Source organism: Misgurnus anguillicaudatus, chromosome 2 (assembly GCF_027580225.2).
Source record: "Misgurnus anguillicaudatus chromosome 2, ASM2758022v2, whole genome shotgun sequence".
In the NCBI taxonomy this organism is placed as follows: domain Eukaryota; kingdom Metazoa; phylum Chordata; class Actinopteri; order Cypriniformes; family Cobitidae; genus Misgurnus; species Misgurnus anguillicaudatus.
In genome coordinates, this window is record NC_073338.2 from 36400104 (window position 1) to 36420957 (window position 20854).

Here is a 20854-nt window from a genome sequence, read left to right on the forward strand (position 1 = left end):
CGATAAGAGACTTGACATAAATCATAAAACTAGTTTACCCTTTTACTTCAGCAAGTATCTGCAAAAGATTATCAAAATATAACATAGAAGTGGCTTGATGCACCAAAATTAAATGTTTTGATTATTATGCTGAAATTTAAGACCACAGATGTATAAAACGGACATAAAACTAGCATAGCTATATTGGAAAAAGCCAGGAATAACGGACCACTGTGAAAGACCAATCATAATCAAGCATCCCAGAGAGCTGTGTAATAAATAGACATCTTATAGTTACCTACATAGCTGCTCCTAGACCAGTGGGGAGAAGCATATAAAGAATCAGTCTGTATATAAGCTGTGTATGTGCATGTGAGAAATTCCATGTGCCAGGCCCCAGCTGGCATCTCTCTCCCAGCTGAGCGGCTGCTTCAACACAAACAGCCTTTCATAAAGCGAGAGCTTCCATCCTGCCTCAAAGAACATCCTGATCCACACCTCTCCAAACTCTAAAGCTTTATTATACTGCAGCATAAACTAAACTCACAGACAACCACTTTGACCATTTCTCCACAAACCTAACAAAGGCTGAAACTGGAAAACAAGACGTAACAGACAGCAAAATTCTTCTTTAACTTTGCGGTACATCTGGTGTCAGAAACACAATGCAACAGTGTTCTGGAGTTACGGAAAGTGTCGTGAAGAATGCAGGACAAATGAAATGATGACTGCACTCCAGTTATGTGTAATTGAGGGCAGCTGTGATGGCGTGATAGTTTGAGGCTCGCTGGAGAGCGACAGGATGCTGTGTCCTGGTTAGCAGTCCCAGATACAGCAGATACTCAAAGGAACCCACCTCCTTCGTTTGAAACGGGTCAGAACCTTCATTTCCATAGAAATAAATAGAACAAATTCTGCCCAATGCATAACTAAGATACGGTGCATATGAAGACATCATTGGAATTACTGCACAATAAATCAAATTAAAATCGAATTAAAATACGGACCAAGGAAATTTCACTGTAAAGCCACCCACCCACAGCTAGTGTAATGCCGAAAAAAGAGAAACCAAGCGATCACAAATGGGTGATTCTTGCTAAATCATACTTGAGGTGTCATGAAACATATTGATAAAAAAGTAAATGATATCAAATTAAAGCAAACATTTACAAACATCTCTTAACGTACTATTTTGCACATGATTTCAAATGACTTCAAATTTGTTGTTTTTTCACATTTAAGGTGGAAACTGTCATTACCGCAACATGTCCATGACTGGATTTGGGTTCTTTGACATTGAAAATTTACAATTAAAAAATCTAAAAAATAAAACGCTTCAAGAGCATGTTATACTATAAACATTTACAGCAAAGAAACATGTGGTGTTTGGTGATCATTGGTAAATGCAGAGACAATAATAAGGAATATAAATGTTTCCAAGACCAATTTTCTCATCCTCCGCAACATTTTCCAAAAAAAAAAAAAAAAAATAGTTGAAAGGGACATAATTGACTGTGACACTCAAGATGGCTACCAGGTAAGCAGTTCTAATTTATTCTCTCCAGATAAAAGTTTAAAAAAAATTGTCATAGTACCAAGACAACTTTTTAGTTCTCATTACCGAAACACGAGTTTGTAAATGCATATATTTAATGTAATATCATGTTGCGGTAATAATAATTTTTTGATAATGATAATCTAAAAAATGTAAATAATTCTACAGGAAATATTTTTCAATCAATCCTCTAAAAATAATGGTTATATAAAGTTCAGACCTTAATCTTCTATGTGCAAAAAATGGCTTTAAGGGCTTTTTAAAAAATTCTGATGCTGGACACCTTCTAAATCTGGATTTCGTGAGAATCACCCAAATGTGTCCTGTCATGTATCACAGCTGACACAAACACGCATGCAGAATAAAGACAATATCAGCAAAAACTTACCAGTTGTAGGATATCTTCATCTTTTGGCATCACACACAATTCCAAAAATGTATGACTGGATGGAGAAAAAATATTTTTAGGACACAATCACCAAAAACATTTTCTTCACTCTTCCAGATGGTTCACTAGGGTCTATTTGTAGTCTACTAATTTAATGTTGCTAAACTTTTATTTTTACTTAAAATCTTTCTGTTTGCATTATTCTCATTTTAAGTGACTTAAATAAGTATATTTAATAAAGGTAATGTAATCAGACTATCATCTCTTACCTGTTTTGGATGAGCCCAATGACCTGCGAGTACGTCATCGCAACAATGCTTTCACCATTGACTTTTACTAGTCTGTCTCCTGTTAACAGACAGTTCCATTATTAGACTCCAGACGATCAGACATCAAAAAGCAAACTAAAATTATGTGCCCTATCTCTGAAGGGATGGTGTAATTACCCGTGCAGAGTCCGGCGCTGTGAGCGGGCCCTCCCTCTTTGACCTGCTTCACAAAGATCGTGTCCATGGGCTCCAGTCTGTTTCGCGGTCTCCCTGGCAACAACAAAAGCAGCAGTGTCACGAGTGGCCCAGATCACAACAAGCCCGAGCCAGGAAGAACCGAGCGGTCACAAGACCAAGCCGCAATAAACATTTTTAACATACAAGCTCGAATAGAAATACTGTGACTTTATCTAAAACCAAGACCCAATATTCAATTTGACAACCCTCAGCCCCTGAGGGAGGATCATACATGGCTTCATGCAAATGTAATCTGCCAGCACACAGATCCTATGGTGAACAAATAGCACTACAAATTCCCAGAGGATGACAGCTATGAGAAACAGTGGACTATGTTTACTGAAGGGAGCAGGCGGTTTAAAGTGGGGCAGGTGATATTATAGTCTCATTCATCGCTTAGAGAAAAAAAATCATAGTTTCTGGAGGCTTTATTCACACTATATTCAAATCTAATTCAATTTTAAAATCGTATCTTTTGAGATGACTGCAATTTCTAAGTGATATGTTTATAATAACAGTGTGGTCAATAAGCACATACACATGTAAGTTCATCTATGTTGGTTGCCATGGTTACCACATAGGCACCAGTAAAATAAACCACTGTTCACAAATCAACAAAGGAAAGACATTTGTAGACGGGCACACACATATGCTATGCAATATTACAAAACGTAATGTACAGTTTTATCTTTTTACAATGCAAGACCAAAAGTCTTAAACTACCATGACTAGGGCTGTGTATCAGCAAAAACTGTCACAATACGATACCTGATGCGATGCTATATTTCGTCGACATTACAGTGCTGTAGAGCGAGACGAAATATTGGGATATTTCCTATTTTAGGAATAAATCTGGATATAGTTTTAGAAAACTGTCACGGAGAACACACCACAATATGCAAATCTTAGCAAAACTATTTATGGTGCGTCCCTATGCTAGAAGAATGCTATTTTGTGGTCGGGATGTAAACTCCAAACAAAACAACTGCCATGAATCTTTTATGAATTTTTTTAAATATCTCTATTGCTTTTTTTGAAAATCGATACAGTATTGCTGAACGAAACGTCATGTTATTCATATGTATTGGTAGTTTATTACACCGCTAACCATGACTATAGAATATCAGCAGCTATTGCTGCATGTCTTAAAGTTTTACAGCCACACAAACATGTTCAGAAATCAGGAACAAACTCACTTAGGTCTGGTGTACAGATGCTCCGATTGTTTTCAGACTTTTCAGGAATTTAAGAAATGTAAAATGCATGCAAAGTCTTAAGTAAAGAAAAAAGGGTGTGGTTTTGCTGTAGGCAGTAAGAAGGAGTGGGCTTTATGCAGTTAAAAAATATGCCTTTAAAGGATTAGTCCATTTTCTTTAAAAAAAAATCCAGATAATTTACTCACCACCATGTCATCCAAAATGTTGATTTCTTTCTTTGTTCAGTCGAGAAGAAATTATATTTTTTTTAGGAAAACATTCCAGGATCCCTCCCATTTTAATGGACTTTAATGGACCCCAAAACACTCAACAGTTTTAATGCAGTTTAAAATTGCGGTTTCAAAGGACTCTAAACGATCTCAAACGAAGCATAAGGGTCTTATATAGCGAAACGATTGTCATTTTTGGCAAGAAAAATAAAAATTATGCATTTTTAAACCACAAACTTCTCATTTTCCTCTGGCTGTGTGACGAGCCAGCGCGACCTCACGTAATACGTCATCACGTCAAAAGGTCACGGATGACATATGCGAAACTACGCCCGAGTGTTTACAAGTGTGGAGAAAGAGGAACGTTCTGATGTTGTTGTATGTGGAATGATACTAATTAATGTCTTTGTGTCAGTATCATATATAACACATGACCTTTCAATGTCATTACGCAATTACGTGAGGTCGCGCTGGTGCGTCACAGGACAGAAGGAAGATGAGAAGTTGTGGTTTATAAGTGCATATTTTTTATTTTACTTGCCAAAAATGACATTGAAATGATCGTTTCGCTAGATAAAACCCTTATGCCTCGTTTGGGATTGTTTAGTCCTTTGAAACTGCTATTTAAATGAGAAAAATCATGGAATGTTTTCCTCAAAAAACATAATTTCTTCTCGACTGAACAAAGAAAGACATCAACATTTTGGATGACATGGTGGTGAGTAAATTATCTGGATTTTTTTTTTAAGAAAATGAACAAATCCTTCAATTCAGAGGGCCTGGGAGAAAATGAGCTGTCAATAGAAACTATTCCTAAATATGAAAAAGCATGAAGAAAGAAAAAGTGGAGATTTAACAAGAAAATGTGAACATTTGCGTCTTAGCATAATGACGGTGTCTTTATGAAACAACTATAGTCACCATACTACAGGTTGTGATTGTGTGTTTCTAAAGCGTTTAGTGATTGCTGCACGACTGCTGCAGTGACTCAAAGCCCGGGGCATTATATTCATACATTTAGTGTGACAGAAACAAGTGTGGGTGTTTAATACAGATCTCAGTGCAAATATACAAAATGTCACTGTAACTGACAGCAGCAAACACTAAAAGGTTTGCATAGTTGGTAAGGTAATTAAAACACACTGGCATACTTGCTGTACAGTATTTGCTAAATACTGTCAACATTTTTGTAATTGTAAGTAAAACAATATGCGCATGTTTGTCAATTATTTCAATTATCATATACACAAAACAGCTATTTCTTTGCAAAAATACTGATCAAACACATACAGAAAATAATGATAAATAGTCACTCATAAAAGTGAGCAAATTACATTATGTAATGTGGAGGCAGTACTGGATATTTTGGTAGGTCATTTAGGTATTTTATGCATTCAAAAAAATCTGCATACAACACACAGAGTCTACACATGTTCTGTAGAAATGCTATTTTGGGCATAGCTTGTTTTTGATGTGAACACTGGGAAGGACTTAATACGCCCTCTTGTGTCATTTATTATATACTACAGTTTTATAGTTATTTACTATTGGAAAATATATACAATATGTACCATTACAGTACTGCTATTTTTATTATATTTTAGCCAGATATTAATATAATGGGTATACTACCCTAAATCTGGTGGCAATAATAATAAAAACACTTAAAACCACTGCAGTAATAATTTCTCTACTATTTCTCTTTCTTTCTTGTAATAAATGCCTTTTCTCAGTATATCTATCTTATATTTTCCAGAGTAAGGCAGATGCACTGACTGGGATTACATGCACAAATCACAGCATAAAATTTTTTATTTATGTAGGTGCACGTAAAGAACTAAACACTTACAGAAAATCTACAGCTAAAAACCTGTAGACAATTTGTGTAGACAGACCAGCCCTGGATCATAGTAAAACACTTTTGGGCATTATACAGCATGCAAATCGATCATTTTACTACCACGTAACCTGGTACAAGTTCAGGACATTTTGCATACAGAAATACACGCACTTTTAGTGAGGTTATGTAAGACTCGCAAGGATGTTTTGTGCTTTCAATCTTAAACACTTTAAAAACAGCATAAGATGTATACTGATTGCTATAAACTCAAGTGAAGATGCACAGGGCCAGAAAAAACAGCCATGACGTAGTCCGCACTAGGACAGGCTTTGTTAAAAAGATAGTTATCATTTATTCACCCTCATGTTGTTTTAAAGCTGTATAAATATAAACCTTTATTGCAAACAAAGATTTTTACATCATAGATGGTAAGCACACAGCTGGCAGTATCCATCAACTGCATGGGTACCATTATTTACCAATAAATCTTCTTTTGTGTTTAACAGAACAAAGAAACTCATACAGGTTTTGAATACATGAGAGGGAGTAAATTACTTCATAATTTTCATTTTTTTGTTGTTCTTGAACTATCCCTTTAACTGTTTTTATAATACTACATAGTTTAAAAGCAAGTAGCTGGTGGGTTGTGTGAACAACTAGTCTGTCTTAAGAAAGCGCAGTATATTTATGCAGGTGTCTGAAATTGATAGTTTTGAAATCTATTGTTAAATAAAAACTGGTGCTTGGATTGCTGCAGTGCCAATTTTTAAAATGAATGTAGAAACACAAGTTTGAAGGGTTTGGGCGTGCTGACGGTGTGCTTTAGGGTCTGTCAAAAGTACGTCTTTAAATTCACCCACTATATTACTGCTACAATAGTGTTTATAAGCTGGGATGAAAGGAAGAAAAATCTCCATAAACCTACTAGTCAACTTGTGACTGTATTAAAAAGATTATACATCATATACATCAGTTAAACCACAAAGTCTTGGGTAGCATTACGTCCTAGTGGTACATCTGACCTGTCTACTCTGGTGAAGAAACACAGAAATATGTTTGTCAGATGCTTATATGAAACGCTGGCCAAAACATGCAGTAGATAAAACCTTTCAAAATAAAGGATTTATGCTTAGCTAAGAATCCCATCTGAATGAAGCAAAGCATGATTTAGGGCCTCACAATGGAATATGGCACTTATCCTGTGGGAAAGATGCTGGAATTTAAAGAGTCATTCCTGAACCATTATGTCCCAGACCTGGCAAATCTTTAACTATCATTTATTCAGTGTTTCCACACAGATGTTCTTTATTCTTATATTTTCCATTCTTTAAAATAACACAGCTCATCTTTGATAAGACAAGCTGTATTTAGTGTGGTTTGTGGGAGTGTTTTAATAGACATTAGTAGTAGTAGGGGTGGGCGATAAACCAGTAGATATGATAAACCGGTAGAAATTTGTCAAACGGTAGATATTTTGGACTATAGTCTCTATCGAGGTTACGCACCCACATCTCATTGCAGTGCGCGTGGTCACGGAAACGTATTGTTTGTTCACATATTTAAAGGCACACCGCGGAACTTTTTGGCCACTAGGGGGCGCTAGACATGTATTTTTCACGACTAGCGCCCCTAGAGGCCACAAGCGCCGCAGCACTGTCGCAAAGGAAAATAATTGGCCAACCTTAAAACTAAACTAAAAACTAAACATTTAAAACGCTAAACGATCAAAAATTTGAGGCATCGGGGAGAAACGCAGTCATGTTATAACTTTCTGATGAGGAACTCGTGGCAGAAGCCATTTCTCAATCTGCAGGTTGCAGCCTCCGGATGTCTAAGCTGCATACGTCATCAAGACTGTCTTATTTCAGAATAATAACAATTATAAAGTTGACTGTTATACTTAGTTAATCGTAAATTGTTGCAGTATGCTTATGACTTGCGAATGTAATGCTAAGTTTACCTTACTAAACCAGGCTTGATGACATATGCAACCTTCATATTTGACCTCCGGAGACTGCAGCCTTCCAATTGAGAAATGACCAGAAATATTTCCTTGACATTTTCGAAACAAATATTGTTGCATCGTCTCTCTCTCCCTTGCCACCAGGATTTTCCGCAATGGCGCTCGTTTATCCTCTCTTTTGTGTGAAAATTGTCACTCCAAATCCAAGTAAACCGATGTGTTTAGGTCTGCCGCTTTGTAATACATCACGCGAGTGACAGCGGAACTCAGCAAATGAGAAAGAGAGAAGAGAGACGCGCTGGGATCTGATTGGTGAATGAATAGGGTTTGGTTTTACACTGAGTTTGAGCAAGTTTGTCTGCTATAGCATCCTGGACTGTAATGAAACTATCATAGACAGTAAAAGAAAGGTAAATACGTGAACACGTGAATGCAGCATCTGAATACAGGGAACTATATGCAAGATAATCGCCGTCATTTATAAAGAAGGTTGCATTTATGTATGAATCAAGATCGTGAGTTTATATAAAAAATTGCCTTAAAGGGGAATCGAGCCCGGGCCGCCCGTGTCATAGGTCCATGACACTAACATTGTGCCACAGGGTCACATAATAGAAATTGCTCTCTACACTCCTTAAGTAGCCTCCAGCTAAATTCATGTTAAAAATTGTGTGGAGAAAGTGACGTATGCCGTAAAGCAGTCGAATTTTGTAGTTTTTTTTGTGCTCTGGTTACTACCCGAAACCCTAAGTTTTAACGTACGAGTAAAAGCGATACAGACCCCGTCAGGCTATGGTAGACATGTCATTTATCCTATTTAAAGTCGATGTACTATCACAAGGGTCTTGAAAATTTATTATGAAGGTTGAAAAATTACATGGTGTCGCTTTAAGTGATTTTAAGCCAATTAAACACAAAAAAAAACAGTGACTTGCATGCTGTTTCTGAAAAGCGTGCAAGTCATGCATCCGCTGCTCATTAAACTTGTGAGCATTTTTTCCCGTTTTACTGGCCTTAAATAGATATATGCGTCAAAATTCCCATCTTTGCAAGTATCCTCATAAACACAACCATTTAGGTCTTAAAAGAAAGTAAACAGCTGAAAAAGAAAACGCATGTGTCACTGTATATTGGATCCGGACTTTGGTCTTAAAGGGGAAGTTACCTAATTTTTCTCCTGTCTGTCACTCATGTTAATCAAAGTGCATTGAGAAAAAAATCTCTCACTGCTCTTGACTAAATCACTTTTTTAGCTTTGATAACAATTATAATAATAATAATAATAAATATAATCATTATTATTATTATTATTATTATTATTATTATTATTATTCCTTCATCACTGACTGTTTATCTTTAGTGAGCTTGAGTTTTGTTTGTTTTTATCATCTTTTTTGCTTGTATTAGTTTATATATATATATATAATTCAATTCAATTCAATTCAACTCATGTTATAAAAAGGAATCCTATTGTGATATAAGAATTTGGTCATATCGCCCGCCCCGGAGTAGTAGTATGGTTTTGGTCACTACATACCACAATAAATTCCAATGTCAGACTGCAAATATTTTTTTAACGGCAGCTGTACTAAGACACTTAAAACCTTGGGTTCATTTATCATTCTCAAAATGAAAACACCCAATATGAAAACACATCTCTACAGGATGTAATGGATCACCTATAACTAGTGTTATTATACTGACTAATCAAAAAGTCATTCAAACAATCCACAGACTAATCAATATTTATGAAATATGTACTTAAGCACATCTCTAATTCAGAACAGGCTAAAAAGACAAACTAGGAACAAAAATCAAACAGTCAAGCTCTTTTGAAACAAAATGGTGCAATCTATAAAAACACACAACCCAGGTCAAAAGTTCAAACAGTGAAGAGGGGAAAGAATCTGGATGAGTTATTTTTGGCAACTATAGATGATTGCACTGAACCGTGTCATGAGCGCGATCAGTGATGGGATCTGAATAAAAGCCTGTCATTCACAGAGACAAGCCTGACTTATTGCCAGCTCATTGGGTGCTGACAGGCCTTATTAAACTTAACAGACCACTCTCATAAAACAGTCAGTTTTTACGAATATGAAATTAAGATCCTCAAAATCAAGTTTTATAAGTTATTCAAAAAAAAAACGTTGAATGTTAATAAAAGTGATAACTTACCTCTGGATCCATGGTCTTCATCCTAGAAATACAAAAGAAAGAAAAAACATTAATTTGTAGGTTAAATAATGTGGCATGCTCTTTCCACAGAAAATTTCTTGCACTATTGTCAGCAGACAATTGCCCCATTTTGAGATTGCAGTAGTTTACTCATTTAGTTATTTGTTCATTTTTTACTCATTATGACAAATCACTTAATTGGTGGACTAAAAAGAACAAAAGGAACACAGTCATGACAGCAATCTTCTTAAAACTGATGCCATTAATCTGAGGGTGTCATTAAAGCCCAGGTGCTCTAAAATTTGTGAACAACACATTCGCTGGCTTTAACCCTCTGCATGCTAACAACTAGGGATGCAACAATACACTTAGTTCATGGTTCAATACAATTTTCGATTCTTGTGCATGGTTTTCAGTTCTGATGCCTTGGCCTATTAAAGTTTTTAAATATTCTATGCTTAGGTAACAGGAACAGTGAGATGTTAAGAAACAAAAATACTGGTTTTAATTGCAGTTCTCTTTATTTTATGTAAATGCAAAAATCATCTTACACATTTCTAGTGTATTGATACAATAATATAAGATATAATTAAATAAAGATATATAAAAATGATGTCCTATTCAAACTGGGGAACATGTGAATTCATTATGTTACATAAATTGGCCATTTTATATAGCCTACCTTTACTCAGTAAATGAAACTTTACATTGTAAATGAAGGCTATACCTTACTGCACTACTGTTAAGTCCAACATCATGCTGTCTGTGTAGAAACCAAAAATGCGTTCCTCAATCAAGTTTACTGGTGGGATTTATTTTAGCATCATGCGCATTTTCTTCCTGAGTTGAACTTTTAACTTTGCGGAGAAGCCGTGTTTGAGGCAAAAAAATCTTAAAAAAAACACACACGTTTGGGTCAATAACAAGCCCAATTTGCATAATTCGCATTGCCCCACGCAAATTTGCATCTTTACATTGATGTTGTATGTAATCTACTCGCGCAAATAATTAATCCACACCTCACATTTAAAAGACAGTCGTGCTGCTTCTTTTTGTTGTCAGACTCCTGTTGGGTGTGTGTGCGTGCGAATGAAAACTGACACCAGCATTGCAAGCAGAGTTCAAGCAGAGTTAAAGCAGCTAGCGCACAGTGACTGGATGGCGTTTAAGCGTGCAGATCATGCGGGCGCGCACATTAACAAAAGTGCAGGGAATATAAAATGAACAGATTTGGGTTCATAAACCGAAAAACTGCAATTCACATGCGCGTATTGGACCATGGGGGTCGAACTGAGCGGTTCAATATTATATTGAGAATTGTGGCATCCCTACTAACAACCTCTCTGGTGCAAGGAAATGTCAGAGCTAGGGCTGCTTGTAATCATAAACCTGATTATTTTACATAATTACTTGACTCTTTCCCCACCAGCGTTTTTTTTTTTAAGTTGCCAGCCAGCACCAGCATTTTTCACGACTTTCACAAAAGTTTAATGCCTTCCAGAAAATGTTCTTCTTTAAATATATAAACAAACAATATATCAAATGAAAGAACAGACCCTCTGCTTTCAAACAAAACAAAAAAAAACATTTCATCCAACCTTCATTAGTTCTCTTTTTATCACCTCTCAAATATGGGTAGGTTTCTTCAAAAACACCCAATTTTGAGCAAAAAGCAGAGATAATTCCATTTTTGTGAAGGGCTTTTGATAGAAATCAGATGCAAAGCGATCTTTAAAACATACAAGGAGTTCTTTCTCTTTCACAGTAAGCTGCTACTTCCGGGTTGTATAAGTTCCCTGGTGGATAATAGTGGATTTGCCGGAAATTCTCGTCATTGGCAGGGAAGCTTTTTCTCTTAAAGGCAGGATAGGCAGGAATTATCTAAAACACTTTTTTACAAATTTGTTTAGGCTGTCTTTATATACCAATGCATGGGTGAGGTGTAAGTACTCTGAAAAAGAGAGTTTAGGAGTCGAGGGTCTGTGGACCTCTAACGACGGTTTTAAACACAGCTCATTATTTCCATTCGGGACAAAACAAATGATTGGCTTGCGCGACTATCACTCTCGCGACCATGGCACCACCCCTGTTGCTACGGGATTTGCCCACACATGCGCACACCCAATTTGAATGTGCACGAGGCACTCTAGGAAGAGCAAAAGTACGGTAGAGCATTCAGAACTCACAGTACCTGCATATGCAGTCAGCGAAGGCAAATAAGGCAAAAAAAGGGAATAAACGAAGAAATCAAACGAGAGTAAATATCGCGTGGCTTTTTCCCGAGTTGGCGATTCGGTAGCGGTATTGTCTCCGGAGTGTAGTCCTCATCAGAGTCAACAATGCTTTCATCACGGAAACTCTTACATGCGAAACCCGGTATATCTTATGAATCCTCCACGAAATTCACCTTCATCACAGTGTAACTCATGGTAATAAAAAAACTTGTATCAACTTTATGATTATTATTACATGTGATTGTGACATGATGTTACTACATGCACCGCGCTCCTTCCTCTCCGCTCGTCTGATAAATGCTTCTCCCAGCAGAGCCGGTCAGCATCGCGCGTTCATGTGTTTTGGGGTGTGGCTTTAAAAGAAACCCAGAAGGGAGGGGGTGTAGTGAATGGAAAAATGAGCTGTGTTTAAAACAGTCGTGAGAGGTCTATAGACACTCGATTTTTATACTCTCTTTTTCAGAGTACTTACGTTTTACTTATGTATTGGTATATAAAGACAGTTTAAAAAAAAAAAGTTTTTTTAGATAATTCCTGCCTATCCTGCCTTTAATTGACGAGTTATCTCGTCAATGGCAACGAAAAAAGTGAATGACTGTAAAAACATGCACCTGCGCAAACACATGCACGCACGCACACATACAAACAACTCAATGCATTTGTTTAGTTGCAGAAGGCTATGCATGTCAAGCAGTGGTGCTCGCAGAGGTGCCTTTAAACACATCGATCCAGCAGAATGCAATTTATATTTTAAACATGAGGGATGTATTGCTACAACTCCTTGAAATGCATTGAAATCACAGGATTACTAGTGATCTGACTTCAGACAGAGCGCGCAGCTCTCTGCACATGCGAGTTAAATTTGAAACAAAAGGGAAAGTTTGCCTCAGCTCGCATGAAACGCATAAAACTTAACAAATACATAAGGATTACTACTTTAGTTTCTGTTCAGACTTCAGACAGATGCGAGAGCACGTGCACGCGAGACAGAGAGAAGCGCAGCTGCATATGACGCGCTGGATTTATTTCAGGTGCTAGGAATCAAAGACGTGGCATTAAGTGCAGGTGCGTGCAATAAGGAATCCTCTCTCTGCGTAAAAGCTCTCTGCATAAAGTGAAGACCACAAACCCTCATGTGAGGATAAGCATGCAATGTGCATGTTAATGTGAAACTATGATGATAATAATAATAATAACCATCGCCAACTATCGTCATGACTATCATCATGAAAGCCTGCTATTGGCGTTATGTCTGAAGATCATCGATACACGATACTATCGTATATCGGCACAACCCTAAACTATAAGTATAGTGCCTCCAGTTCTGTAACATATGTATTATTACATTTTTAATCATTTATAAAAAATATTGCTTTTTCATTACAAATGTTACTCTCTCTGACAGCCTTTGGTGATTTATTAAGCATTATTGTGATTCATAATGTACTGCCGTTGTACTGAATCCGCCCAACAGGAAAATTATTAAATTCTCTTATTTTGCAATTTAAAGTCATTGAGAAATTCAGTTTTGGAACGAGGATGTGCAATTTTGTGCAAAATAACTATGTTTTTATTATAAACAAAGCTGCAATAACGCTAGTAATGATGTAAAAATTCACACTACCTTAAAATTTGAATGCACAGCTGACTCAGGTGGGTACACAATAAAGTGACGCAGAGTGAAGCCAAAGCCTTGTGAAGTGCGGCGCAGACGAATCGTCTTTGGTCCCGGCCAGGAAAATGGCTCTTCCTCCGGCTGAAAGAACACTCCTGAAGCCTCGTCCTCATCTGCCACATCCTACAGAAAAACAGATAAAATCAAGAGAAAGTGAGTTTAAAATGTCTGATATACTTGTCATAGCTAGTCATTGTGGAATCTCCGCACAGAGAGCTATGCAGATACCACATTATTTGAGTTTGTTTACAATGTGAAACACATTCCTCACCTGCTATGTAAGGGGAAAAAATGAAATATTTCCTACATTTAGTACCACCACCACCCTCTGCAATTGACCACCGATTATGTTTTAAGCTTTCAATAATACTTCAAATTGTGTAACATTTACATCCATTTAGCAAGACTCCAGAGTTTTCCCATAAAATCTGTTAAACTCTTTATCTGTTGCGACTTTAACTTTGTCACTAAAGCTCTTACTTGTGTGTAACTTTTGTAAATAAGATAACACTGGACACTAGAACAGAATCAATGTACAACCACACCCTGGAGGCAGACCAAGACATTTTGTGCTTGTGGTAAATGTCATCACTTTAGAGACATAAAATTTGTTTGTCAAATGTTGGCAGCTAAAGGACTCCAATGCACTAGTCGTAGTTCACAAACTAAACAGGAACTGCACAAGGATGAATCAGACCTGCTGTGACATCATCATCCTTGACATTTTCCTCAACACACTGAGGAACACCAACTGAAGGTTGAGTCAAACCTGATGTCATGTCTTGAGGGTGTGGGTGGAAGTTCATTTCCTTGAGAAATAGATTAACACTTAGGAAACATCTCCCATTGAATCAGATTCAACGCTGAAACTAGCAGTTGTGGAAACCTGCCTTCCTGTAAATGATAATGATACAGCGTTACTTAATATATGGTTGGTAACTAGCGTCAAGTAGCAAAATATCTAAATGTATTAATTAGGGATGTCCCAATCCGATTGCAAAGATCGGTATCAGGGCCTAGCAAGGCATTTTTTAGCTGATCGGAATCGTCCGATCATCCTTTATTTACGCAAGCTGTCACGCGGGAGTCATAAACAAAAAAATGCAAATTGTGACTTACTACATGGATAAAACATCTGCAGTGTGGAAATATGAAAACATTGCAACAGACACTTGTAAGTCGGTACACCAATAGAGCAGCATCTAATACTGTCAAATACTCACAACACCTCAAAACTAAAACACCCGGAATATCAGAATAGATCTCAATATTCTGTGTAAAGTGTGTAAAGTGTTTTAGTTTTGATGCAGCATTGAATTAATGAAGCTATTTACTATAATGTTCACTATAATGCTGCACTAAGCTGGATTGTTATGCATTAAAGGTGCCAAAGAATGCATTGATACAATGTTACATTGTTCTTTGATATCTACATAGAAGGTATGTGACGTTTTCAAGTGCAAAAATTATCCAGAGATGGTATTATATGTCCATTCACAAACCTAGGATTTGTCCTTAGAATTAAATGGTCTATCATTACCTCATTTGAAAGGGTCATGAATAATAATGTTGAGCTCTGCTCTGATTGGCTGTTTCTCAGAGCAGCTCATTTCAGTAGCTCTGTGTACACAAACAGACCTTATGTTTGAGCCTGTGTCATACAAAGAAGTTTTGAGGAATAATCAATTATTCGGAAATTGGAAATGTCAGTTTCTGAGTGGTAAGTTTGTGTTTTATCAGTATGGACCTGCAAAACATAACTGTAGAACTTCCGCCTGAAAATGTTAGCATATAGCATTAACAAGCATAAAACAATAACTCAGCCGTCACAACATTTTTTTTGAATTGCAATAACATTGTAATTAATTTAGCGTGTATTTTAATGTTAGGGCGTACATCATGACTGTAACGTCACAGTTGGTGTAATGTTGAGATTGGCCTGTTTTTCAGTGATCTTTTTATGCACGAAGTTTAAATAAGGAGAAAACAAGAGTGTTTGAGGCTTACGATATGTCATTAACACGTACAGAACTCTTATTCTTCATTTATGCCGGGGTAAATACAGTTTTACATTCTATGGCACCTTTAAATAATAATACATAATTAAATAAAAAATTTTGGAGTATTTGTGGATTTATGGAGTATTGAAATTATTATTTTTTTAATGCATTGCAAAGCTATTGTGTTGTCAATCTTATATAATGAGTTGATTTTAATAATCTTAATGCATTTGAAGTGTGTACCTAGCAATAGGAAAATTCAAGTATCAGGCCTATACTCTGAATCGATACACAAAATTAAATGACTTGGATCAGATTGGGGGCTCAAAAAACATGATGGGCAAACCCCTACACTGTAAAAAAAGAAAAGCAGCACAAAGTTAAAACAACTTGGTTTTGCAAGTCAATTCAACCTACAATTTTAAGTTTTGGCTTAAAAAAAAGTTGACATAACTTATAAATTCAAGTTAAAATTGTTTAACTTTTTTAAGTTAAAGTAACATAAAAATATGCAAAAAACTGCTAGACTCATTAATAATGAGTAAACATTATCTCTGGTATGAGTACATATCTGTGCTCCATATGTTCCAAGATATCTGCAGTGCAAAATTCATCCCCCTTCTCATGACTGGCTGATGAGGTCACTACTTGATGTAAATGGAAAAAGCTCCTAGGCGTTTACCAGGTGTGTGCTAAAGAACATAGACTCATTAATGTGTAGCAAACTATGAGACCTTGGTTTATTTTTGCATACTACACAAACAGTCTTTAAGTTGGGTGACAAATTCCACTCTGTGCAGTTGACTCTTTGAGGAATGAGTTAATAAGTGTGAAACACGGCAAGTGCACATGAAATCGAAGAGCCTGTGTGAACATGTGGAGCAGGTTTCTAATAAGAGCAGTGACGATTTCCAGAATAAATGCCAATCATGTATTTAAAACCCCACAACTGAAAATCGTCAGAAAACTTTCCACAAAAGATTTAATGATCCTGTTTAACTACAAAAACACAAATTATGTGTCTTTGTAATTATTTAAGTATGTGTAGTTAAGTATTCTACACTTTCATTAATAGCTTGTGGGCATGCATTACAGAGCAAACTCCTGGACACTATTTGTAAGCGACAATAACATTTTGTGAACTGAACCACTGTATGTCAGGGAAATTACCAATGTTTTTTCATGAGTGATCACAATTCCAACCGGATGCAAATCAGGAATAGTGCTCAGTCACGCAGAATGAACGTGGTTGTTTCACTCTGGGATAAGGGGCAAGGCTTAGCTATTCCAAACAGACTTCCAAACATTTAGCAACTTTGGGACTGACACTCCTGCACTTGTTGACAGACCAAACCAATAAAGGTCTTTCTAACACCTTCATGTGCCAGAACACAATCAAATGGCAGCCATTTTGCCTGCTCAGAAGATGATCGCCAAAGGGAAATGTGGAGAGTTTGGAGGGGGGATTTGATTTGTTATGTTTTAGATTTTTTCATTCGGAACAAACAAAGAAAAAAGATGAACGACATGCTTAACGTTCTCTACAATTAATCTTACAAGTCTTGTAGACTGAGCTTTGGATGATATTTTAACAACTTAATATCTTACTGGGTTTAACATTATAAAGTCTGACTAAATAAAATCAAACTAAATTCAAAATCATCCAGTTAATGGATATAATTTGTAATACTTATCTAAATATTCCAAGAACATTTGCACAAACACCTTCAAGTTTTTAATCAGCTTTTAATCTCCACACCGGTATTTATAAAAATTAAAAGGCACAAAGAGAAAAGAAACCACTAGGAAGTTTAGAAGGTAGACAGAGTGATCCTGCAACAGTTTGTATAGCTTAAGGTTGAGTGCTTTTTTGTTTGATGTGGTTCGTCTAAATTTACAATGTGGTTAGAACTACAAGACCACCCAGACAACCAATCCAGCTTACAGGCACTATGGAAGAAAACAGGTTAGCTAAAAGTGGCACTGCTGACTGCAAAACCGCAATGTTTGACTGGCTTGTGTTTCTTCTATGATCTTAATACTGCTCACTCTTCCCTGTTGGGGGAATCCCAGAGTATGTTTATGTGTGCAAGCAACATTTTAAAGGCAACATGCATGTTTGAGACACATGATCACCAGAACATGAAGTGTAAATATTATTTTCTTCATATAAAAAAAACAAAGAACAGGATGGTCTACTGTTGCAGCACAGTGATGAATAACTTTAAAGTAGCACTTAAAGGCAGGGTGCGTAATCTCTGAAAGCGAATGTTGACATTCAAAATCACCTAAACAAACATGCCCCTGCCCCAATAGAATCTGGACCTTCATTTGATAGACCCGCCCCACACATACGCAACCAAGGCAACAATGTCGGTTAGTAGATACGCCCTTTACTGCTGATTGGCTACAAGTGTGTTTTGGTATACAGCCCGACTCGTACGGCCCCTTTCCCAAAGTGTTTTTTTAAAAATCACGCACCCCGCCTTTAAACCAATAATGAAAAATCCATTATTTACTTTAGTGTCAGTCGAAATACTTTTGCACATTGTAACTACGATAATTTGCTAATGTCACCAGTGCTCAATTACTAACTAGGGCTGGGTACCGTACATTGATACTTTACTGGTATCGAACGGAAAACTTTGATACTATGAGTATCGAAAAATGATTTATCTTTCGGTGCCAAATTTCGGTTCCAAAAGCCAAGCGTCTGTGTCTGTGTGAGCCTGTACTTGCGTGGAAGGACCTAAAGCGACGGTGATTGGCTGTCCACCACCACATGACGGGGAGGATTTCTAAAGATACTCGCAGTCACACAACACAAGTGTAGAAAGGATGCAATATGAGAAATATACAGAAAGGCTTTGTGACCGTCTTACCAACAGAGTTAGCGCAAGTATGGCCGTGCTGTCTCTCCGTGAACGGCACGTCAACCAAAACGGCACTTCATGACAAGGGGTTTCAATTCGAAGCATGCGCGCAGCCTGTGTCTCTCAATGCTTGTTACTCGTGCCTGGTTCCGCAGCATTGCCAGATTTCGCACGCACGTCTCCCACAACAGTCTCAGACAAAATGTTTAAACTTGACCCACGCGCGCAGCTTGTGTCTCTCAATGGTTATGAAATACTTGCGCCAGTCTCTCCGCATCGCAAGACTTCATGCCCTCGTCTCCCAAAATGAACGATGTGTCTAAACCTATTTTTTTTTAAAGTCTATGGTTTAAACTTGACGCACACACGCAGCCCAACACTGTTTACAAGCCTGGCTCATTATTTAAAACAAACTAAAATTCCATTTAACTGGTTTGCTAATTTCACTTGAATGAAATGACATTGAACGCATTTTCTACTCATTTTAAAAATCCCAAATGTATTTAATATTTTGATAATTATTAAGTTGAGTACAGTTCTTTGTTTACAAAAAAACAAACATGCATACAAATCTTCCAGTAAAACTCAGTCACCCATTTGAATATTTTAATAATGTTACCCTGAGTGAGAAGTGTTACCAGAATTTGTTTTAATTAAGGTGAAAAATTAAAGTTGTGTGTTTAATGTATTTTTGTTGATGTTTAAATGGATTTTAAAACATATGGTATCGGAAAAAGTATCGTTAGTTTTAAACGATACCCAGCCCTATTACTAACAATAACTAACATGTGATCAGGCCAGTCATTTTTGGAGGCGAAGCCGCACGCAAAGTTACAAAAAATGCCAAACACACCACCCCGCAAAATTGGGTCTTTTTCACTCTGTGATATTGCAAAACACAATACAACAGTATTTTACATTTGGGTGATTCTCGCAAAATTAGACTGAAAAAAATAAATGCTATTAAAATAAGAAGCACAGTTACAAACATCTCTTCATGTACTATTTTGCACATGATTTCAAATGACAAATCATACAAACCAATTTTGTTGTTTTTTTCACATTTAAGTTGAAAATTTTCATTACCGCAACCTGTCCATGACTGGATTTGGGTTCTGTGACATGGAAATATTTATAATTAAAAAATCTAAAAAATAAAGCTTTAGTGCATGTTATACTATAAACATTTACAGTAAAGAAACATGTGGTATTTGGTGATCATTGGTAAATGTAGAGACAATAATAAGGAATATAAATGTGTCCAAGACCAATTTTCTCATCCTCCGCAACAAATTTCAATCATTGTTAAAGCCCTCAAGGAACTAACATTTTCAAGTTCTTCTTTTTTCTCTCAAGATAAAAGTTTAAATTTTGTTTGTCATAGTACCTAGATAACTTATTAGTTCTCATTACCGAAACATTAGTTTGTAGATGCATATATTTAATGTAATATCATGTTGCGGTAATAATTTTTGATAATGATAATCTAAAAAATGTAAATAATTCTATAGGAAATATTTTTTAAATATTCTAAAAATAATGTTTATGGTAAGTTCAGACCTTAATCTTATATGTGCAAAAAAAATCGGCTTCAAGGGCTTTTTAAAAATTCTGATGCTGGACACCTTCTAAATCTGGATTTCGTAAGAATCACCCATTTATGTTTACATTTTATTTATTTCAGCATCAATGGCCCGAGAGAGGTTAATCTATAAACAAGTTGATCTATTACACACAAGTTGAAGAAGGACAATTTTCCATACAATAATATTTAAACAATAAATAACATTTTGAATTAAATGATTTTGGAATCTTTTTCCATTTTGTTGTTGTTTTGAAAAAAATACATAAAACAAATTATCTTCATGACCATAGGACCAGTACAGATAAGGAGAGTTTGTCAACACAACAGTGTGTTTGGGTAGGTGTGTGTTTGTGTCTGTTTTTTCCTCTGCCGGTCTCCTTTCTCTCTAACTTGTTGGACTGCGTTTACGTAACACAGTCATGCCACTCATGCAAAGTAGACACACTCCCCCCAACCATCAGACACACAAAGCATGAGTGCTATGGTCAGCCACATACTGCCTACACTACAACCTTTAGAGACTGTTTACACCTGGCATTAAGATGCGTTTTGGTTGATCGGATCACAAGTAGACAAGACAGACACATTCACGTTTACACCTGGTATTTTGATCTGTCCCTTTTGTCCACTTTCAACCACTTCTCTCCTGATT

At 36.5% G+C, this 20854-nt stretch overlaps 1 protein-coding gene across 5 annotated transcripts in view; it reads right to left on the reverse strand.

Moving 5' to 3' along the window:
* The window catches only part of arhgap21b (Rho GTPase activating protein 21b), a 70425-nt gene that overhangs the window by 36485 nt on the left and 13086 nt on the right, over positions 1-20854 (reverse strand). For 4 of the 5 annotated variants that reach the window (XM_055203020.2, XM_073854700.1, XM_073854696.1 and 1 more), the window contains exons 3-7: positions 13694-13867; positions 9836-9857; positions 2369-2461; positions 2192-2270; positions 1923-1977 (exon numbers count right to left, since the gene is read on the reverse strand). In XM_055203020.2, the coding sequence (XP_055058995.2) occupies positions 1923-1977; positions 2192-2270; positions 2369-2461; positions 9836-9857; positions 13694-13867 (423 nt within the window). Of the gene's footprint in view, positions 1-277; positions 381-1922; positions 1978-2191; positions 2271-2368; positions 2462-9835; positions 9858-13693; positions 13868-20854 lie in introns of those variants that run through there. The other variant, XM_055203022.2, reaches the window with a different exon arrangement.